The 20116-nt window shown below is 40.0% G+C and overlaps 1 protein-coding gene across 1 annotated transcript in view; it reads right to left on the bottom strand.

Annotated features, from left to right (window-relative positions):
• LOC142158595 (cytosolic phospholipase A2 gamma-like) overlaps positions 1-20116 on the bottom strand; it is an 82001-nt gene that overhangs the window by 25575 nt on the left and 36310 nt on the right. Inside the window, exons 6-10 of the mRNA XM_075212703.1 lie at positions 18220-18365; positions 17799-17997; positions 12362-12470; positions 5751-5891; positions 1174-1227 (exon numbers count right to left, since the gene is read on the bottom strand). Of these exons, the coding sequence (XP_075068804.1) occupies positions 1174-1227; positions 5751-5891; positions 12362-12470; positions 17799-17997; positions 18220-18365 (649 nt within the window). The remainder of the gene's footprint in view (positions 1-1173; positions 1228-5750; positions 5892-12361; positions 12471-17798; positions 17998-18219; positions 18366-20116) is intronic.

Genomic DNA, 20116 nt, shown 5'->3' with positions numbered 1-20116 from the left:
CCATCTGAACCGAAATTGAAATTGTAGAGAGGATTTGAAATGAGAAGAAAGGTGAAAGTCCAAAACCTTTTTCTTGTGCAATAATTTTGTATCAGAGAAGGAAGCATAAGTCTCAATTTCCATCAAGAGGGCCAAATGCGAGTTTTGTGGCTGAGTGACAGTAAGAAAGATGTTGTCGGCATATGTAATGTGTGTCATGAATCGGGGACTTGGCCCTGTTTGTGCCACTCAGCAGTATCATATCACCATGTATCTCCCTCCTCTCAGAATACAGCATTATAAATCCTGGGACACAGTGTGATTTCTGTCTGCTGTAATGTAGGCTGCAATCGTGGGTTAGACATTTTGCTATATCCTGCTTATTCTAAGCACCTGACTTTATCCATCAAGTAGCTCCCTCTACAAACTATAAAAATCACCTCCTACACTCAGCTATCTGCCAGTGCAACACTTTCCTAGTTCCAGCTCACCACTGTTTGCTTTACTATCATACTTCTCAATTTGCAATAATATTTTTATGTGCCCCAGACCAATGTGTGGAAAGTAAGGCAATCCTGACACACCAGTTACAAGTGTATCTAAAAGTTTTCCCAGAATAGCACAGAGTAGCCCACCACCCAGCTTAGCAAAACATATAGCATACACAGCCATCAAAAATGCAAGCATAGCTTTGTTTTCATTGCTAGCAGATAAAAAATACAAAATTATCAAGATGTATAGATAACAGGTGTGCTAATTACTAGAAAACATAATTTATTGAGTATATTACAGCTCATTTTTTATATGTACATGGAGGATTCACCACATTATTTTTGTTTATTACCATCTCTCCAAAATCTACAGCACTTTTAGATCAAGAAAATCTTTTGTTTAATAAAACTCGCAAAAATTTTAAATAAGCATTATAATCTAATGCTACAACAATTAGCAATATATGGGACAATTAGCAACATATTGTGAATAAAAATATTTTAGAAGTATCTTAAATGCGCATAACAACTTTGCTCAATACCAGTCAACTTGTTTTCCTTAAGAAGCAATCCACTGGAAAGCGGCTAACCAGTTGAAAGTGGCAAGCAAGAGTTTGGTGGTGAATAATTACAGTAGTGCAAAGGAGATATAGTTTGATTAATGTATTTTATACACAAGCTGCAATGTTGTGCACATTCTTACCTTTGATGACTTCCTGAATTAAATCATCAGTTGAAGGTGCACTGCCCCATAATCCTAAGGAAAGAAGACATATGTAATTATACTTGATATTCAGATAACTGGCAGGGTCATCCTCAATTCTTCGAATGTAACAGGTACAAAGGTGTCAAGACACCTCATGATCAAGGACGGAAATACTGTAGATAGTATGGAGATGCTAGCACTGTGTGACCCATACCTGGGGAGCATGTTAAACAATTACCTAGTGCGTTCCATTCAAAGCAGATTGAATGTAACTGAGTTCCACTGCGTTATTTCAACTCTGCTGGATGGGAAAAATTATGTGCATGCAGCCTAAGACTGACTTCTAATTGATTGTCGGTTCTTTAAGTTATGGATCACCAAATCTTACAATGTTAATGTTTTAAAATTATTGAGTAGAATTGACGGGTTACTAATTTTTAATATAATGCAATAACATACTGTAAATAGTTTTCACTTCTTGTAGTGCAGTTTCCCAAATGTAACTAAAAAAACATTCAAGCACAACTACAGAATACATTTATATATCTGCAATTGCTACTAAGAATACCAACAAAGATTAAGTTGACACATTTAATATTGATCCAGAAATATAAAACAGTCTAGCACCACTAGAAAGTTATAAGTGGTAGTCTGTTGGGGGTATTTACTAGCAAATTTAAGGGCAAATGTGCTGTACCCCATAGCAAGCAGTAGAGATGGGCGGGTCCGGTTCCCCGAGAACCGAACCCACCCGAACTTTGCCTATCCGAGCACCGAGCTGAGTAGCTCGATACTCTCCCTCCCGCTCCAAATCCAAATGGAGGCCGAACGTCATCGTGACGTCGTCGGATCTCGGGGCTCGGTTCTTGCGATACTTCAACATTATAAATACACGCCTCCACAGCAATCCATCGCCATTTGACAGAGGGAGAGAGCAGGGTGTAGTCACAGGCTGATTAGAGCAGGGACAGAGAATCCAATATTCTTCTTGCAATTGCTCTAACAAAAATCGCTAGAGAAGAGAGAAGGATCGAGGTTTATTATTTTTTTTTAATATTTGGCACTCCCCAGTGCTTTTGGGTTGTCCCCCATAATTGTGCATAAATATTTCTGGCTGTCAAAAGTTATATCTGTCAGCAGTATCTACCAACTAATTTTTAGCACTCCCCAGTGCTTTTGGGGTCCCCCCTCCTAATTGTGCATAAATATTTCCCCATAATTGTGCATAAATATTTCTGGCTGTCAAAAGTCATATCTGTCAGCAGTATCTACCAAATAATTTTTAGCACTCCTCAGTGCTTTTGGGGTATCCCCCATAATTGTGCATAAACATTTCTGGCTGTCAAAAGTCATATCTGTCAGCAGTATCTACCAACTAATTTTTAGCACTTCCCAGTGCTTTTGGGGTCCCCCCCCCTAATTGTGCATAAATATTTCCCCATAATTGTGCATAAATATTTCTGGCTGTCAAAAGTCATATTTGTCAGCAGTATCTTACAAAATAATTTTTACCACTACAAGTGCTTTGCGCTCAGAATGGATTCAAAGCAGTCTACATATGATCAGAATGAGCAACCAGGTTCTGTCACCAGTCCTGATGTTAGTGTTCCCAGTACATCATCTGGGCAAGGCGATGTCAAACTACACAGTGTTTCTAAATCAGTCCAAAAAACAAAGACCCCAAAAAAATTTACTGTGTTGAAGCGAAAAAGAAGTGTTACTGAGCAAAAGTTAAGTGCCGATAAAAAAAAAATTGCCAACATGCCATTCTACACACGCAGTGGCAAAGAGAGAATGAGGCCTTCACCTTTGGCTATTAGTGGCAGATCCCAAAAAGTTACCAAGCCTACATTTGGTGCACAACTACTGTTACGCGTCAAAGCCGAGCTGCAAGATAACAGTAAGGCATTAGAGGATAATGTTTGCTCTGATTCACAAATGACACCAATCCCTGTGGAGAGTCCATCCAACAGTGGGATGTCTAATCGTGAGCATTCTGTTAGTGTACCCATAAAGAAAGGCCCTTTCAGCAGTTCTGCTGATGTGTACCTGAACAGCCCGAGTGCAGCTGGTGATACACAAATTGAGGATGCCACTTTGGAAATAGAAGAGGATGAGGGGGAGATTTGTGGAGGTGACGAGGGCGCTAATGAGGATGTTGATGATTATGATGCAGACAGATACCAAATTGCCTTTCTCAATTTCTATTTATATTCTAGATTATATAACGGCTGAATAGTTTTCTATTTTACTCCTAGTGGAGAGGGGATCTGATGCAGACAGATACCAAACTGCCTTTGTCCATTTCTTTGTATATTCAAATCTCTAGTTCCACAGTCTGTGCAGGCTGCTTTGTTTATATTGAACTACAAGTGGAGGGCGGGGGGGGCATAGATAGCCACCAAACTACCGTGATCCATTTAATTTTACTTTCTAGTTCCACAGTCTGTGCAGGCTGCTTTGTTTATATTGAACTACAAGTGGAGGGCAGGGGGGGGCATAGATAGCCACCAAACTACCGTGGTCCATTTAATTTTACTTTCTAGTTCCACAGTCTGTGCAGGCTGCTTTTTTTAGTATTCAACTACAGTGGAGGGTGTAATATACACCCAAAGACGATGGCTACATTGCCAATAATCAAAGATGGAGGAGGTAGACAACCAGGTTTGTCTGTATAATTTGCAGACAAGTATTCGAATTAAGGACGGCCTACCAGGGATAAAACTGATTTTTTCATAATTTATTAGCTTTAGAATTACCTCACTTATCTAAGAAACTGGTGGAGCACTAAATTAGGTTAATTTAGACCAAAAAAATTGTATTTTTTTCAAAAGTAGCAAAACAAAACCAAACAAAACCAAAACCAAAACCAAAAAACGCAAGGGCAGTTTTGCAAAACCAAAACCAAAACCAAAATACGAAGGTAATCCAGATCCAAAACCAAATACAAAACCAAAACACGGGGGTCAGTGACCATCTCTAGCAAGCAGTCACATGTTTGTTTTTTGGTGTAATATGTGATAGATAAAAGCTAATGTCTGGTTTCTTATTATTATTATTATTATTAATAATTTTTATTTATAGGGCGCCACAAAGTATCCGTAGCGCCGTACAAGGACAAACAATGGCACAGTACAAGGTGAAACAGCACAGTACAAGTAACAGTAAGCACTATAACTCTGGGGGCTCAGGCACAGCATGAAAGAGAGGGAGGGAGGGGAAAAGTGAGTACAGGCAGGTAACTATGGCCCAAGAGGGTGGGCACGGATGACAGGTTGAGAGTCACTGAGGGGAGCGGAGAGAAGCGAGAGGAGACAGAGGGCAGAGGGACTGAGAGGAGGTGAGCTGAGTAGCTGGAGAGCGCAGTTAAAAGTGATGGAAACAGAAGGTAGGAGAGCCCTGCTCAAAGGAGCGAACAATCTAAAGGGAGGGGAAGACAGACAGACACATGGATGAGACGGAGAGACGGGAGGAAGGGGGAGAAGGGAAGAAGGGATGAGAAAGAGAGGTAGCCGACCGGTGGGAGTTTAGGCATGAGACTGGAAGGCTTTAAGGAAAAGGTGGGTTTTTAATGTTCGTTTAAAAGAGGACAGATTAGGGGAAGTTCTGATGGAGCGGGGGAGCTTGTTCCAATGGAGGGGAGCGGCGCGGGAGAAGTCTTGGATACGTGTGTGAGAGGAGGTAATCAGAGGGGAAGAGAGGCGATGATCGTTGGACGATCGCAGTGAGCGGGAGGGAGTGTGAATAGAGATAAGGTTAGAGATGTAAGGAGCAGTGGAGTTGGCGAGGGCCTTGTAAGTCAGAGTGAGGAGCTTGAAAAGGATTCTGTAGGGGAAGGGGAGCCAGTGAAGGGCTTGGTAGAGTGGGGATACAGAGGTGGAACGGTGAGAGAGGAAAATAAGCCTAGCAGCGGCATTAAGTACAGATCTAAGGGGAGCGAGATGAGAGAGGGGGAGGCCGATAAGGAGAAGGTTGCAGTAGTCCAAGCGGGAGATAATCAGAGAGTGGACGAGAGATTTGGTGGCATCCTGGGAGAGGAAGGGCCGAATGCGGGCAATGTTGCGAAGCTGGAAACGGCAGGATTTGGCGAGAGAGTGAATGTGAGGGGTAAAGGAGAGAGAGGAGTCGAGGATGACACCTAGGCAGCGGAGTTGGGGAACAGGGGAGATAGATGAGTTGTCAACAGTGATGGAGAGGTCAGAGGGGAAGGAGGTACGAGAGGGAGGAAAGACAATGAGTTCAGTTTTAGCAAGATTGAGTTTAAGAAATCTAGCGGACATCCAGGAGGAGATGGCAGAGAGGCATACGGATACCCTGGAAAGAAGGGAGGGAGAGAGATCAGGAGAGGAAAGGTAGAGTTGAGTGTCATCAGCATAAAGGTGGTACTTGAGGCCGAAGGAGCTGATGAGTGCACCCAGAGAAGAGGTGTATAGTGAGAATAGTAAGGGTCCAAGGATAGAGCCCTGAGGGACCCCGACTGGAAGGGAGGAAGAAGGGGAGTAAGAATAATTCTTACTATTGGTTATTACACAATATCATGTTTGGACTATACAGCCCTTTATGCTTCAGCTTACCTTGGAGATAACAGAGGTCATTCTCAGGGTGATTCTTCAGTAAGTCTCCTCCTTTGAATTGGCTGCCAATAAGCTCAGTATTTACATATGATTTATATGCAGGAAATCCAGCCAAGTGTGGTGTGAATTCAAACCAGGCTCCTGTAATAGGAACATTTTCCCTAATTATCAAGATAATACAGATACTGCCTTTTCATGAGTGCATCAATAGTATAGTAGGTTTTTCTTTTAAAGGGGCTTATTTAATACATTAGTGCCATATGCTCTTAGTAAGTTGTGATATAGTGGATTGACACTGTATTGTATTAAATACTTTTGTCTCTGTTACTAAAACACAATGGTAGAATATTTTATCACACATACACGACACTGTGTTTACACACCTGCGTTTATACCAAGTAAGCTAAGGTGAACCATCAATATCAGTCTCTATCACTGCTTAGTTCAGTACTGAAATAAACCTAAAATTTTAACCTTGGAGAGTTGGAACCTGATTCATCAAGACATGTTTTTGCTAATTTTGAATCTATTGTACGCAAAATTACTCAGCACATGCCCAAAACCAGGACAGATGCCAGTAAACACAGCCCAGTCTTCTCTGTCTTGGAAAGCAAAGGACACTTACTACAGCATACGATTTTGAGGAGTGAATGGGGCGGGGAAGGAGCATTTTTCTATATTCAATGTACAGTAAGGGCATGGCAAACTCAAGCGCACGCAACCACGTCCGAATCAGGTTCTGGGCATCTCAAAATTACTTGTTGTTCTGCTGTATCTCTTGTTCCAGCTACATGATTAGTCTAAGTCCTCCTATGCATGCTATAACATGTATTTGCAATCAGGAGCAACTATAAGAATGTATTTTATGTTCATTACGCACTATGAATCCTAAGAAATTTATTTCACGGGGAAAAATATGATAAAAAAAACCATTGATTTATCACTAATGCCTATATTATTAATAAGTGGCAATCATTTAAATAGTTTTTCTTTCTGTGCATTTTTTTCACATTTATAATCCACATAGGAATTAAAGGGATCCTGCAGTGTCATGTGTAGTAGTGTACATCCGAATTCTTCAGCGCATGTATCGTTAGATCTGTTGCTTGTTGAATTCGAGAGTATGCAGAACCAATTTTGAACAAACGCTCGCTTTTCTCAGAATACACGTCTTGATGAATCAGGTCCTTAGTGTCCTATTAGTAATGGGACTGCAGTAGCCCACCCTTTATATGGGCCACTTCGAACAAAGATTTATTTGGGATGGCCCTTTTGGGGCGAACTTGGTGTTCTATGGCCATTACATAGACAACCTGTTTTTCATTTGGGAAGGAGATATAGACTCTATTTACTGTTTTGTCGCACACCTTAATCATAATTCTTATAATTTAATGTTTACAGTAAGCAAACAATGAATTTTTTGCGATGTGACCCTCTCGGCCCAAGACTCACATATTATTGCTTCCAACTATCAAAAACCAGTAGATTCTAACAACTATTTATGTTATAATAGAGGTTACTATGATCCGTGGTTAAGAAATATACCAAAAAGTCAATTTAACTGCTTAAGAAGATATTGCTCTTTAGACACTACTTTTAAAAAACAAGGTTTTGAAATGATAGGTGTATTTAAAGAAAGAGGGTATCCGAATGACCTTGTTAATTAAGTTTTTAATTGTGCTAGAGATCTAGATCGAGATTCTCTCCCTATCACTAGGCCAAAGCCTAAGAGTCCATTAAAGAAATTAAGTAATATAAAGTTTATATCAAAATATAATGCAAAATCTGAACAGATTAAGAAAATTATTAAGAAAAAATATCCCCTTCTAAAACATGATTGTTCTAGGTCATTATTCCTGAAATACCCAATATTATTTTTAAAAAGAATAAAAATTGAAAGAATATCTTGGTTCAGAATTTCTTCAGAGAGCCCAGGGGGACTACTCCCATCAGAGCTTCTTCTGTTTTTGTTGGGGATTCTAAAGGGTAATTACAGATATAATAAAACTCGTGGCACCACTTGTAAACATATGAACAACAAATGTGACCATATTATTTCCCAAGATTCAACATCATGGGTTTTTCCAATTCAGATACATCATATGCCAATTATGTTTTGCACTCTCCATGTGGACTTCAATATTTTGGCAGAACCAGTAGATCATTAAAGTTGAAGTTCATGGAGCACAGGTGGAATGTTATAATTAGGTTAACTTCTCATATTGTGTCCAAACATGGAAGTGCACCATGCAGATCCTACTGTACTGCTGATGACGATTATTGAACACATAAGCCAAAAAGAGTTGGGGACAGGTTTAGACTCCTGTGTGAAAGGGAGATATTTTGGATTTTTAAATTATGGACATTGCACCTCGAGGGGCTAAATGAAACTCTTGAATTAACTTTTAGATAAGTATTAAATATTATGATTTATTTATTTTTTATTTTTCCATCTATGTACATATTTTTTATATTTTTCTATAATTCTCTACTAAAATCTTGGTACCATTATATTAAATATTTAAAACAGTTAGATTAATTTTTATGAGTTTTAGGTTGATAATATATTTTAATTTATAATAGAACACTACAGTTTTAAAGCTGAATCTGTGGCTCGTGAAGATAAGTGAGAGGCAGCCATTAGGAGACAATTGAAGTTTGAACACCTAATGAGAATTTTGTTAATCCCCTTTTTGATTGGGACACATTTATCTGTTAAACGTGAATTTTCAAAGAATATAAAAAAAATAACTGTACATTTGATCAATAACTTAATTCCCCTTATTTAGAGGCCATCTAGTTATAATTTTTATAGCAGCCATTTTTATTTCACTAATAGTCTAAGGCAGATTTAGGAATATCATCTTAATATGTTTTTCTATATTTAAAATGATTATTTTTTGGTTTATTAGGCTCCTGGCTATTTGATTTTTGAAATGTATAAGTATTAAATAGTGTATATGTATAACTCTGTGTTTTTAATAGCACTGATTGATACGAAAAGAATCCTCCAGTCCTTGAACTAATTATATAGTAAGCTGCCTTCCTTATGGGTGAAAACTACATGATTTGCAGCTCAGGAGTGGGGGATGTATTCAGTGCCATCGAGTAGGGGGGGCGGGTACTGATTACCGGGCCCTCGCGGCCGACGATTTTTTTTTTTGATTTTTTTTTTAAACAATATATATTTTTTTCTTTTGTTTTTCATTTTTTTTTGTGGCGGGAAGGGGGGGGTGGCTCGTTCGTTGGTGGGGGTGCAGGGTAGTTAAAAAAATAAATAGAATAAAAACATACACACGTGATCGCGGCACCTGCATCCCTCCTCTCTGCTCCGTTCAGACTGAATGCTGGGTGTGACGTCATCATGTCACGCCCGGCATTCAGTGATGAGCAGCGCCGCAGAGAGGACCAAGAAAGAAGACAGGAGAGAGAAGAAGAGTAAGGTAAGTAAAGGGACAGAACGGAAGCAAAGGGAGGAAAACGAAGGGGGGGCGCAGTGGGAGTAAAAAACGGGAGGGGGGAGATTGGCACAATGGGATTAAAGAATGTGGGGGAAGCATGACACAGTGGGATAAAAAAATGGGGGGGGGAGCATGGCACAGTGGGATTAAAAAGGGGGGTAGCATGGCACAGTGGGATTAAAAAGGGGGAACAGCATGGCACAGTGGGATTAAAAAGGGGGGGAGCATGGCACAGTGGGATTAAAAAGGGGGGGAGCATGGCATAGTGGGATTAAAAAGGGAGAGAGAACAGCATGGCACAATGGGATTGAAAAAGGGGGCGAGCAGCATGGAACAGTGGGATTAAAAAGGGTGGGAGAAGCATGGTGCAGTGGGATTCAAAAAGGGGGGGAGCAGCATAGTATAGTGTGATGAAGGGGGGCTAGGTGAAGGGCAAAAGCAGCAATGAGGGTGCAGTGTGATCATAAGGCATGGCGATGATGAAGGGGCACAGTAATGTGTCTGTGAAGGTTCAGAGGCCTTTTGGCAATGTAGTGTGAGGTAGGTGGTGGCTAATTAATGGGTGCTATTTAGTTTGTGGGGCGATGGTGGGGCAATTTAATAAGATGAGGTGGTTTGGGGGCTATTGAATGTGGAGGTGAGTTTGGGGAGAATGAGGCCTCTTTATTAAATGTGAGTATGAATTATTTAATAGCAGTGATGGTTGCAGGAAATAGGTATATTTCTGAAATGTAAATACTATTAATTTATTGCTGGGGCTGTTTGTAGGGAGTTAAATTGGTTTATTTATTAAATGGGAATACTATTATTGTAATGTTGGAGCTGGAGGAAGGCCTAATTATTAGTTGTGGGTGGTATTGATTTAACGCCAGGGTTGTTTGGAATTATCTAAATGTATCCATTTTTTCCCAAATAGGGCCCCAAGGATTCCAGCATCCAGACAAGCCACAACGAAAGAAACCTGCAGCCACAGGTGGTGAAAGTGAGAAGAACAGGTAGGAGAGAGCTGGAGAGTCTGAAATGTTGTGATTCTAGTAGGAACAAAGCCAATTTTTGGTGAGTGTTGTGCCCAATGTAAGGTGCAGGCCAAGACTGAACTCTTTGTGTACACACTGTATTCTTTCTATACTACACTGTGGTGCTAGATGTCCTGAAAGTCAGGAGTACTTGGACATATGCCACTCTCTAGTGAATTCAGGGCCTAGTGATTTTGATGTGTTAGCCACGCCCCAATGGCGCATTGCCACGCTCCCAATTGTATGACCACAGTAATCACGGCGGTGCAATTTTTTTTAGCATGCTCGGCTATAAGGGGTGTCCCATGAATTTGTTGTACCGGGGCCCTGAATTCCTCTTGGCAGCCCTGGATGTATTTAAGAACAATGGCTCAGATGATTAGAATACTCTGTGGTCATGCTTTAGTGACGCAACGCATCAGCCTTGTTTTATGCACCGCTAAGGGGACAACTGATCTCAACACTCGCGTTGTTGGAATAGTACCGACATCCATTGGAAGGTACTTTGTAATTTAGCTGTGGCATACCTCGATCGTCATTTTCAATTATAGCAGAGATCATATATATACACACTGTGGACTCGCTTAATAGAACAAACTAAGTAGAACCTCTTTGTATATGGACGGACATGAACACTTACCATTTTTTTATAGTTTTTATTATATCAAAACATTTTATTTGTTAAAAAACTTTACAGTTTATATTAGTTTTTATATCGAATAAACTTTGTAAAGCCAGGAGCCTAGCCCTTTATTATTTATTTTGCCATGTTTATAGCTCATTAGCACAATTGTGAAGATATTGCAATCAACTTGTTGTGATTGAGAACCATATTAGATTGGTGCTCCACATTTTTTTTTTTTTGTTCCATTTTTATACAATGCCTGGCAGTGGACCTTACCCATCCCCTGATGAGATGATACTGGGATTTTAAAAAATATATATAGTATAAACTATAGAACTAGGCTTTCGTCATTGTGTTGTGAGGGGCAGCATAATAAAACAGCTGGCAGTCTACTAACTGATGTGGTATTGATTCTGGAGTGTAAAAGATTAAAACTTCCAATCGGTATAGGGAGACTCCTCTAGGCATCACATGATATGGTCTAAGGCTTGTGTAATATTAAATAGGGTGTGGATCCACTTTGCCATTGTGGATTTTATGGGGGACAGTGTAACAAACATATCTCTTGGTCTATTACTGGGGATCCTGATTGTCCCATATGCAGGTGGAAGATGGAGCAACTAAAATTGCCCTATGCCAACTCTGTTGAGACCTCACCCTTTCCTTTTGGAGGTGGTAGGGAATATTTTTTTAATTGGTCTGCTTTGATCAAGAGAACAGACAGTGAGACCTGTACTCATAGATGTTGAAAAACAAAGCAAAGACCAGAACTTGGGCTTTATCCTCATTTAACAGTGTATTCAAATCGTGTTCTCAGTCTCCCTGAAGTATAAGGTACCAAGATATGAGCATTAAGCAAAGTGAATAAGTGTCAAAAATGTGTCTACAGGTTCATGTGCTTACATTAATTATTGGATTATATTGGACTGTGTTTAACAGGCTTTTAAAGTGTTCATTGAATGCCCAATTCCAATGCTTTGCTATGCAAGCCCTTAGCAAGTCAAAGAAACACAATTTCCACTAGCACACAATAATGGTGTGAGGCTTCTGTAATGCTATTCAGGAAGACTGTGGTCTCAATAGCACCTCTGTATGAAATTGAGTTAATTCATCCAACTTGTTTTGCTATTGCTGTCCAACTTCAGCAACTGGACAGTGGTAACATCACAGCTGATAAGAACTTCAGCATTGCTGGCTTTCCAAAGCCACTTTCTCACCATTCCTAGCTACTCATTACTGAGCACTGTCTGGGCCTAATTTGTTGCTTTTGATGCTCTTAACCGCTTATTGCATTCACATCACTGTTTTATAAAGTACACCTGCAATTAGCATCAAATATCACCACTTATTTCAACACATGCAGATATTTTTAATAAAGCTGTACTAAATATTTACATAAGGCTGGAATCTTGTATTAGACAATCACAGAGAAACAAATACAGAATTTTCCACAAGCATTGTTACACATTTTTTGTGGGCAAAATCAACCAGCAATTTTATTAAGCTCACCTGGCTCATTTTTCTTTATAAGTCTTTTTTCCACAGCAGAGTAGATTGGATAAGGGTTTTCCCCACTCTCACAGGATGCCTGGTGATTTGACAGTGGTTTTTCATCGATCTGGATAAGGTACAATGAGAATATTATCAGCGTGTACTAGGTAAGCACTGTTAGCAGTAGAGATGAGCGCACTCGGATTTCTGAAATCCGAGCCCACCCGAACGTTGCCGTTCCGAGTCGGATCCGAGACAGATCCGGGTATTGGCGCCAAATTCAAATCTGAAACTGAGGCTCTGACTCATAATCCTGCTGTTGGATCTCGCGATACTCGAATCCTATAAATTCCCCGCTAGTCGCCGCCATCTTCACTCAGGCATTGATCAGGGTAGAGGGAGGGTGTGTTAGGTGGTCCTCTGTCCTGCTATATCTCGTGCTGTTCAGTTCTGTGCTGTGCTGTGCTGTGCTGTGCTCAGTCCAGTGGTGCTGTGTCCTGTGCTCTGTCCTTCTGAGTTCAGTGGTGCTGCTGGGTCCTGTGCTGTGTCCTGTTCAGTCCAGTGGTGCTGTGTCCTGTGCTCTGTCCTTCTGAGTTCAGTGGTGCTGCTGGGTCCTGTGCTGTGTCCTGTTCACTTCAGTCCAGTGGTGCTGTGTCCTATGCTCTGTCCTTCTGAGTTCAGTGGTGCTGCTGGGTCCTGTGCTGTGTCCTGTTCAGTCCAGTGGTGCTGTGTCCTGTGCTCTGTGCTTCTAAGGGCATAGTTATTTCCCCAGTATTCCCAAGTGTTTAAAAAAATAAAAAAAAGTTATTAAAAAAAATACAAAAAACTAATTTAATTTTTTTTTAATTACAAAAAAATTTGCACAACCAATCCTGCAGTATAAGCCCATTGGTACTGCAATATTACCAAGTTCACACATTCAGCAGTAAAAGTCCAGTGGTACTGCAATATTACAAAGTTCAAACATTCTGCAGTATCAGTCCAGTGGTGCTGTGTCCTGTGCTCTGTCCTGTTCAGTCCAGTGGTGCTGTGTCCTGTGCTCTGTGCTTCTAAGGGCATAGTTAATTCCCCATTATTTCCAAGTTTTTAAAAAATAAAAAAAAAGTTATAAAAAAAATAAATAAAAAAAATAATTATAACCAAATTTGCAAAACCAATCCAGCAGTATAAGTCCATTGGTACTGCAATATTACCAAGTTCACACATTCTGCAGTATCTTGTGCTACATATAATGGAGACCAAAAATTTGGAGGATACAGTAGGGAAAGATCAAGACCCACTTCCTCCTAATGCTGAAGCTGCTGCCACTAGTCATGACATAGACGATGAAATTCCATCAACGTCGTCTTACAAGCCCGATACCCAATCTCCTAGTACAGGGCATGTAAAATCCAAAAAGCCCAAGTTAAGTAAAAGTAGCAAAAAGAGAAACTTAAAATCATCTGCGGAGAAACGTAAAGTTGCCATTATGCCATTTACGACACGGAGTGGCAAGGAACGGCTTAGGCCCTGGCCCGTGTTCATGACTAGCGGTTCAGCTTCACCCAAGGATCTTAGCCCTCCTCCTTCTCCCCCCCCTACAAAAAATTGAAGAGAGTTATGGTGTCAGCAACAAAACAGCAAACAACTCGGCCTTCTAAAGAGAAATTATCACAAATCCCCAAGGCGAGTCCAAGGGTGTTGGTGGTTGCGAAGCCTGACCTTCCCATCACTGTACGGGAAGAGGTGGCTCCTTCCACCATTTGCAGCACGCCCTCTGCATATGCTGAAAGGATCACCCACAGTCCAGTTACAGATTTGGCTAATGAAGGTGTGAATGTTGTACACTGGGTGGAGGATATTGATGTAGCTGGGGATGAGGAGGATGCTGATGATTAGGATGCAGACAGATACCAAATTGCCTTTCTCAATTTCTATTTATATTCTAGATTATATAATGGCTGAATAGTTTTCTATTTTACTCCATAGTGGAGAGGGGATCTGATGCAGACAGATACCAAACTGCCTTTGTCCATTTCTTTGTATATTTGAATTTCTAGTTCTACAGTCTATGCAGGCTGCTTTTTTTTTTATATTCAACTACAAGTGTAGGGCGGGGGGGGGGGGGGAGGGCATAGATGCTAGCCACCAAAAAAATGTGGTCTATTTAATTTAACTTTCTAGCTCCACAGTTTGTGCAGCCTGCTTTTTTTTTATCTTCAAAGTATTTACAAGCCTTGCAATCTAAATTAACAAGAGGTAGTGATGTGCTAGAACTCCACCCTCTATATGCTGCAGAGGATGGAGGAGCATCAAAAGGCCATTCAAGCCTACACAGCCACCTACGACATAGGAAACCCTCATTTTCTTCCACATCTATGGCTGCGAGGAAAAATCTCAGTTTTCCTAAAAGAGGCGCTGGCAGGGATGCTGATAACAACTGGTCCGGACTGAAGGACCTGGCAACCATTGCAGACATGTCTACTGTCGCTGCATTGGATGCTGTCACAATTGAAAAAATGGTGGCGGATTACTTTGCTGACACCATCCAAGTAGACATGTCAGACAGTCCATATTGTTACTGGCAGGAAAAAAAGGCAGTTTGGAAGCCCCTGTACAAACTTGCTCTATTTTACCTGAGTTGTCCCCCCTCCAGTGTGTACTCGGAAAGAGTTTTTAGTGCAGCGGGTAACCTGGTCAGTGAGCGGCGAAGGAGGTTGCTTCCTCACAACATTTACTACCGGGGCCACTCCACTGTGCAGTCCATATTTAGGTGTATCAGATATTAAACAACGGTGACAGTTGATGCAAAATTTTTTAATTATATTGTTGGCGCTGTAAAAAATTGTGTTCCGGGCACACCACACTACGCAGTCCATACCCTTTTTTGGTGGAATTCTGACCCGTGGAGGGTTTTTTAATTATATTGTGGCCTCGGTACCAAATTGTGTACCGGGGCCACCACACTACGCAGTCAAGAAAGATAGATGCGTATCATAGATAAAGTACATTCATGTTGTGGGGCAAATTGAAAAATATTCAAAATGCATTGTCATTATCAAAAACAAGAGGTTTTGACGCTGAAACTCCAACATGTATATGATGGAGAGGATGGAGGAGCAGCCGTATGTACAGTGTAATGCAGACCTGTTGAAGGTTTTCTATATATTATATTGTGGTGGCCAGTGGCCAGTCCTCTACGCAGTGCAGATACTATTTTTGGGTGTAATGCAGACCTGTTGAAGGTTTTCTATATATTTTATTGTGGTGCCCAGTGCCCACTACTCTACGCAGTCCAGATACTATTTTTGGGGGTAATTCAGACCTGTTGAAGGTTTTCTATATATTTTATTGTGGTGCCCACTACTCTACGCAGTCCAGATACTATTTTTGGGTGTAATTCAGACCTGTTGAAGGTTTTCTATATATTTTATTGTGGTGGCCAGTGGCCAGTCCTCTATGCAGTGCAGATACTATTTTTGGGTGTAATTCAGACCTGTTGAAGGTTTTCTCTATATTTTATTGTGGTGCCCAGTGCCCACTACTCTACGCAGTCCAGATACTATTTTTGGGTGTAATGCAGACCTGTTGAAGGTTTTCTATATATTATATTGTGGTGGCCAGTGGCCAGTCCTCTACGCAGTGCAGATACTATTTTTGGGTGTAATGCAGACCTGTTGTAGGTTTTCTATATATTTTATTGTGGTGCCCAGTGCCCACTACTCTATGCAGTGCAGATACTATTTTTGGGTGTAATGCAGACCTGTTGAAGGTTTTCTATATATTTTATTGTGGTGCCCACTACTCTACGCAGTCCAGATACTATTTTTGGGTGTAATTCAGACCTGTTGAAGGTTTTCTATATATTTTATTGTGGTGCCCAGTGCCCACTACTCTACGCAGTCCAGATACTATTTTTGTGTGTAATGCAGACCTGTTGAAAGTTTTCTATATATTATATTGTGGTGGCCAGTGGCCAGTCCTCTACGCAGTCCAGATACTATTTTTGGGTGTAATTCAGACCTGTTGAAGGTTTTCTATATATTTTATTGTGGTGCCCAGTGCCCACTACTCTACGCAGTCCAGATACTATTTTTGGGTGTAATGCAGACCTGTTGTAGGTTTTCTATATATTTTATTGTGGTGCCCAGTGCCCACTACTCTACGCAGTCCAGATACTATTTTTGGGTGTAATGCAGACCTGTTGAAGGTTTTCTATATATTTTATTGTGGTGCCCACTACTCTACGCAGTCCAGATACTATTTTTGGGTGTAATGCAGACCTGTTGAAAGTTTTCTATATATTATATTGTGGTGGCCAGTGGCCAGTCCTCTACGCAGTGCAGATACTATTTTTGGGTGTAATGCAGACCTGTTGAAGGTTTTCTATATATTTTATTGTGGTGCCCAGTGCCCACTACTCTACGCAGTGCAGATACTATTTTTGGGTGTAATTCAGACCAGTTGATGGGTTTTTAATTATATTGTGGGGAACACTCCTCTACGCAGTCCAGAAAGATACCTCGTTGCAACGTTTTGTACTAAAAAAATAAATAAATTGTGAGGTGTTCAGAATAGCCTTTAAATTAGTGGAAATGATTGTTATTGAATGCTATTGAGGTTAATAATAGCGTAGGAGTGAAAATAAGCCCAAAACTTGATTTTTACACTTTTTATTTTTTTTTCCAAAAAAATACGAGTCCAAAACCTTAAATCCGAACCAAAACCTTTCGGCAGGTGTTTTGCGAAACAAATCCGAACCCAAAACATCGCGAAAATCCGGATCCAAAACACAAAACACGAGACCTCAAAAGTCGCCGGTGCACATCCCTTGTTAGCAGTACAATAGTAGGATGCAGTTGATTTGACTGAGTATTTTACACTAATATGGAAGAGAACAGTTTTCATGGGGATGTAAAGTTTGAAATGATTTTTATGACCGTCTCCTGTTTACCAAGAGTCATCAGTGTTTTTTGTTGGTAAGCATGTTGGAGGAAGGTAGCCAAAAATAATTTGAAAGTGGACATCTCCTTTAATACTAATGCTAAACAGACCTATTTTGTAGTCAGCCAGAGTAGTTCCACCATGACAGAGAAAGCATGTGGATACAGTGGTTGATAGGAAACTATAGTACACAGACTAAAAAGTTTAAATAAACTGCTTAGGGTATTCTACTTGTAAGTGGGGCAGTAGCCTACAGATATTTATCAAGCTAAGTAAATGAATGTTTTGAAAATTTGTATTGTAAAGTTCAGGATAATTTGATACTTGAAAGTCAGGACACCCAAGTGACTTGTGGGCGGTCCATAAAAGCTATACCATGCTTGTTAGCCGCAATAAAACAGTTCTAGGTCTTGGTAAATAAATATAATATAGTTAGAAAAAACGACAAAACATACCAGACTGTGATGGTATATAACGGTTATTGTGTAGTATGAGGAGGTTCTTTTTGCACAACTGGTGGCAAAGTACTTACTTGCTTAGTCATTTGATGAACAACTACATAAGCCCAAAAACTGGTCAGTGAGTATATTTCCTTAGAAAATGCCTCTTTTAGCTTCTCCCATGCTTTGCTGATGTCCCATGTAGAATTGGTTAGACGATCAGATATCTGATTTTCCATCTCTTTCATACATGATGACCACTTGTCGTTATTATAAAGGGAGGACATGCACCTGAAAGGATAATATAAGAGATCCATGTGTGTTGGCTTACATGTATTATGTATTTATGTTGGTAAGTTTTACTTTAGCATGGAAAAGTGAAAACAATTGTAAATGTTTTCCTATTTGGTGTGATGTCCTTGTATGAGTGTATACTCCTTGGCTTATCTGTAAACATATATAATTATTAGTGGGCATTACGGTCAACTGACTACTAGAATGAAACAGACATACCAAGTTGATCCAGAGACGCCACAAACATATGTAATAATATCTAAGAGATCTTCTTCGGCCAGTTCAGCAAGGGTACCCAGAAAACCGACCATGGCACGGAGTCCACCGCCAGATCCCAAAACTGCAATAATGGGAGGCTCTTTATCCTACAGAAAAATAAAGGGATTATAATATCACATAAAGAAAGAACAAGTTTATGCACATTTATATTTACACACTGTACCTCAGCATACTCCGGACATAAATGAAGTAATATCTTCCTATACCAGTCTATTAAAACTCAACATTGCACTGGTTGTAGCTAATTATTATACTGATTATATAGCCAGAATTATACTTTTAGGAGCTTGTGAAGGGGTGTATTCATTTTTAAAATTCTAAATTGATCTATGTTACAAAATCACTGCAGAATCTTTTAACTCCTTCCTAATAGCTTGTAGGTATTTAATGAATAAGGTATATTGTGTCAATATAATTTTATAGGGACTTCTGCTCTTTAAACTTTCTGTTTAACTATAGTATCTTCTACCATATATTGATTGTGACTGATTGCAACCAATAATTTCAACTGGAGATTTGAAGATTAATAAATAGATTGTAAGCTTGTGAGCAGGGCCTTCTCGCCTCTTTTTCTGTTTTACCCAGTTTGTTTATTAGTTTATATGTACATATGTACATATATATACACTGCTGCCCCGGGCCCCATAATGTTGTTAAGCTGGTCCTGCATGCATACATATAGTCATCACTATCACCTGCCCTGTGCCTGGTGCAAATGATACGGATAAAAAATACATACTTAAGAGATGACCTGAACTGGTCGCGTCTGCATAGGCACACCCTTGGTACCCCCTTACTGTACATTTCTTACGCCCGTCTACCCCTTCCCATCCTAGTTCCGTCCTTCAAGTCATAGGCACATGTAAGTGTCAGTTGCTTTGAGACATGAATTGTATGCAATTGCCTTCATTGGTGCAAAGTCCGTTTCTGTGCATGCGCAGAGCAATTTCACACAAGATACGGCATGAAAAAGGAGTTACCTTTGAAGATGACTCAGGCCCAGAATGTATACTGTTTTAACTGTTGATAATCTGATTGCAATAAGAATGGATGTTAAAAGTTCCATCAATCACAAGCAATACTTACATGCTGGCCGCTTGTGATTGGCTAAGCAGATGCTTACCTCCAGCACCTTTGATAGGGCAGCACCCAGCAAGGCATGCTAGGACTTGTAGTTCCAAAAGTCCCACAAGTGCTAACATGTTCAAGTCAATGTCAGGGCTTATTTGGACTTGTAGTTCTACAACCATATTTAATTTTTTTTTTTACTATTTGTCTTAAAATATTTAATTCATATGCATATTAATTCAAATACACACATATATATATATATATATATATATATATATATATATATATATACATATATACATATGCATACATACATACATATATATATATATATATATATATATATATATATATATATATATTTTCAGAATCGAAAACGAGGCAGAACGTCATTGTTACGTCGAATCTCGTATATTGTGAGGTTTGAAATCTATTAATACCTCCCTCCACGGCGATCTAGCGCCATTTGAAAGAGAGACACAGAAGGGGTAGCAAACTGTGTAGAGCAGTTGGTCAGCCAAATAGATAGAATTGAAAGGGGAGGGGGTAGCAGTGTTCAAGAAAGTCTACAGTGACATTCAGGAGAGCTCAATTGCTAATTCTCATTGCAGAAAAATACAAATACTAGTGCTGTCAGGGTTGGTGTAATTCTACAGTCCAGCTGTCCAATTCTCATTGCTGAAATACAAATACTAGGCCTTGCAGGCTGTTCTTCTGAATTTGCAGTCAAAGTGTACCGTGTTATATACACCCAAAGAGAAGAGCT

This window comes from Mixophyes fleayi, chromosome 1, assembly GCF_038048845.1.
Source record: "Mixophyes fleayi isolate aMixFle1 chromosome 1, aMixFle1.hap1, whole genome shotgun sequence".
Classification (NCBI taxonomy): domain Eukaryota; kingdom Metazoa; phylum Chordata; class Amphibia; order Anura; family Limnodynastidae; genus Mixophyes; species Mixophyes fleayi.
Note: the sequence above shows the minus strand (reverse complement) of the source record. Positions and strands in the feature narration are given on the sequence as shown.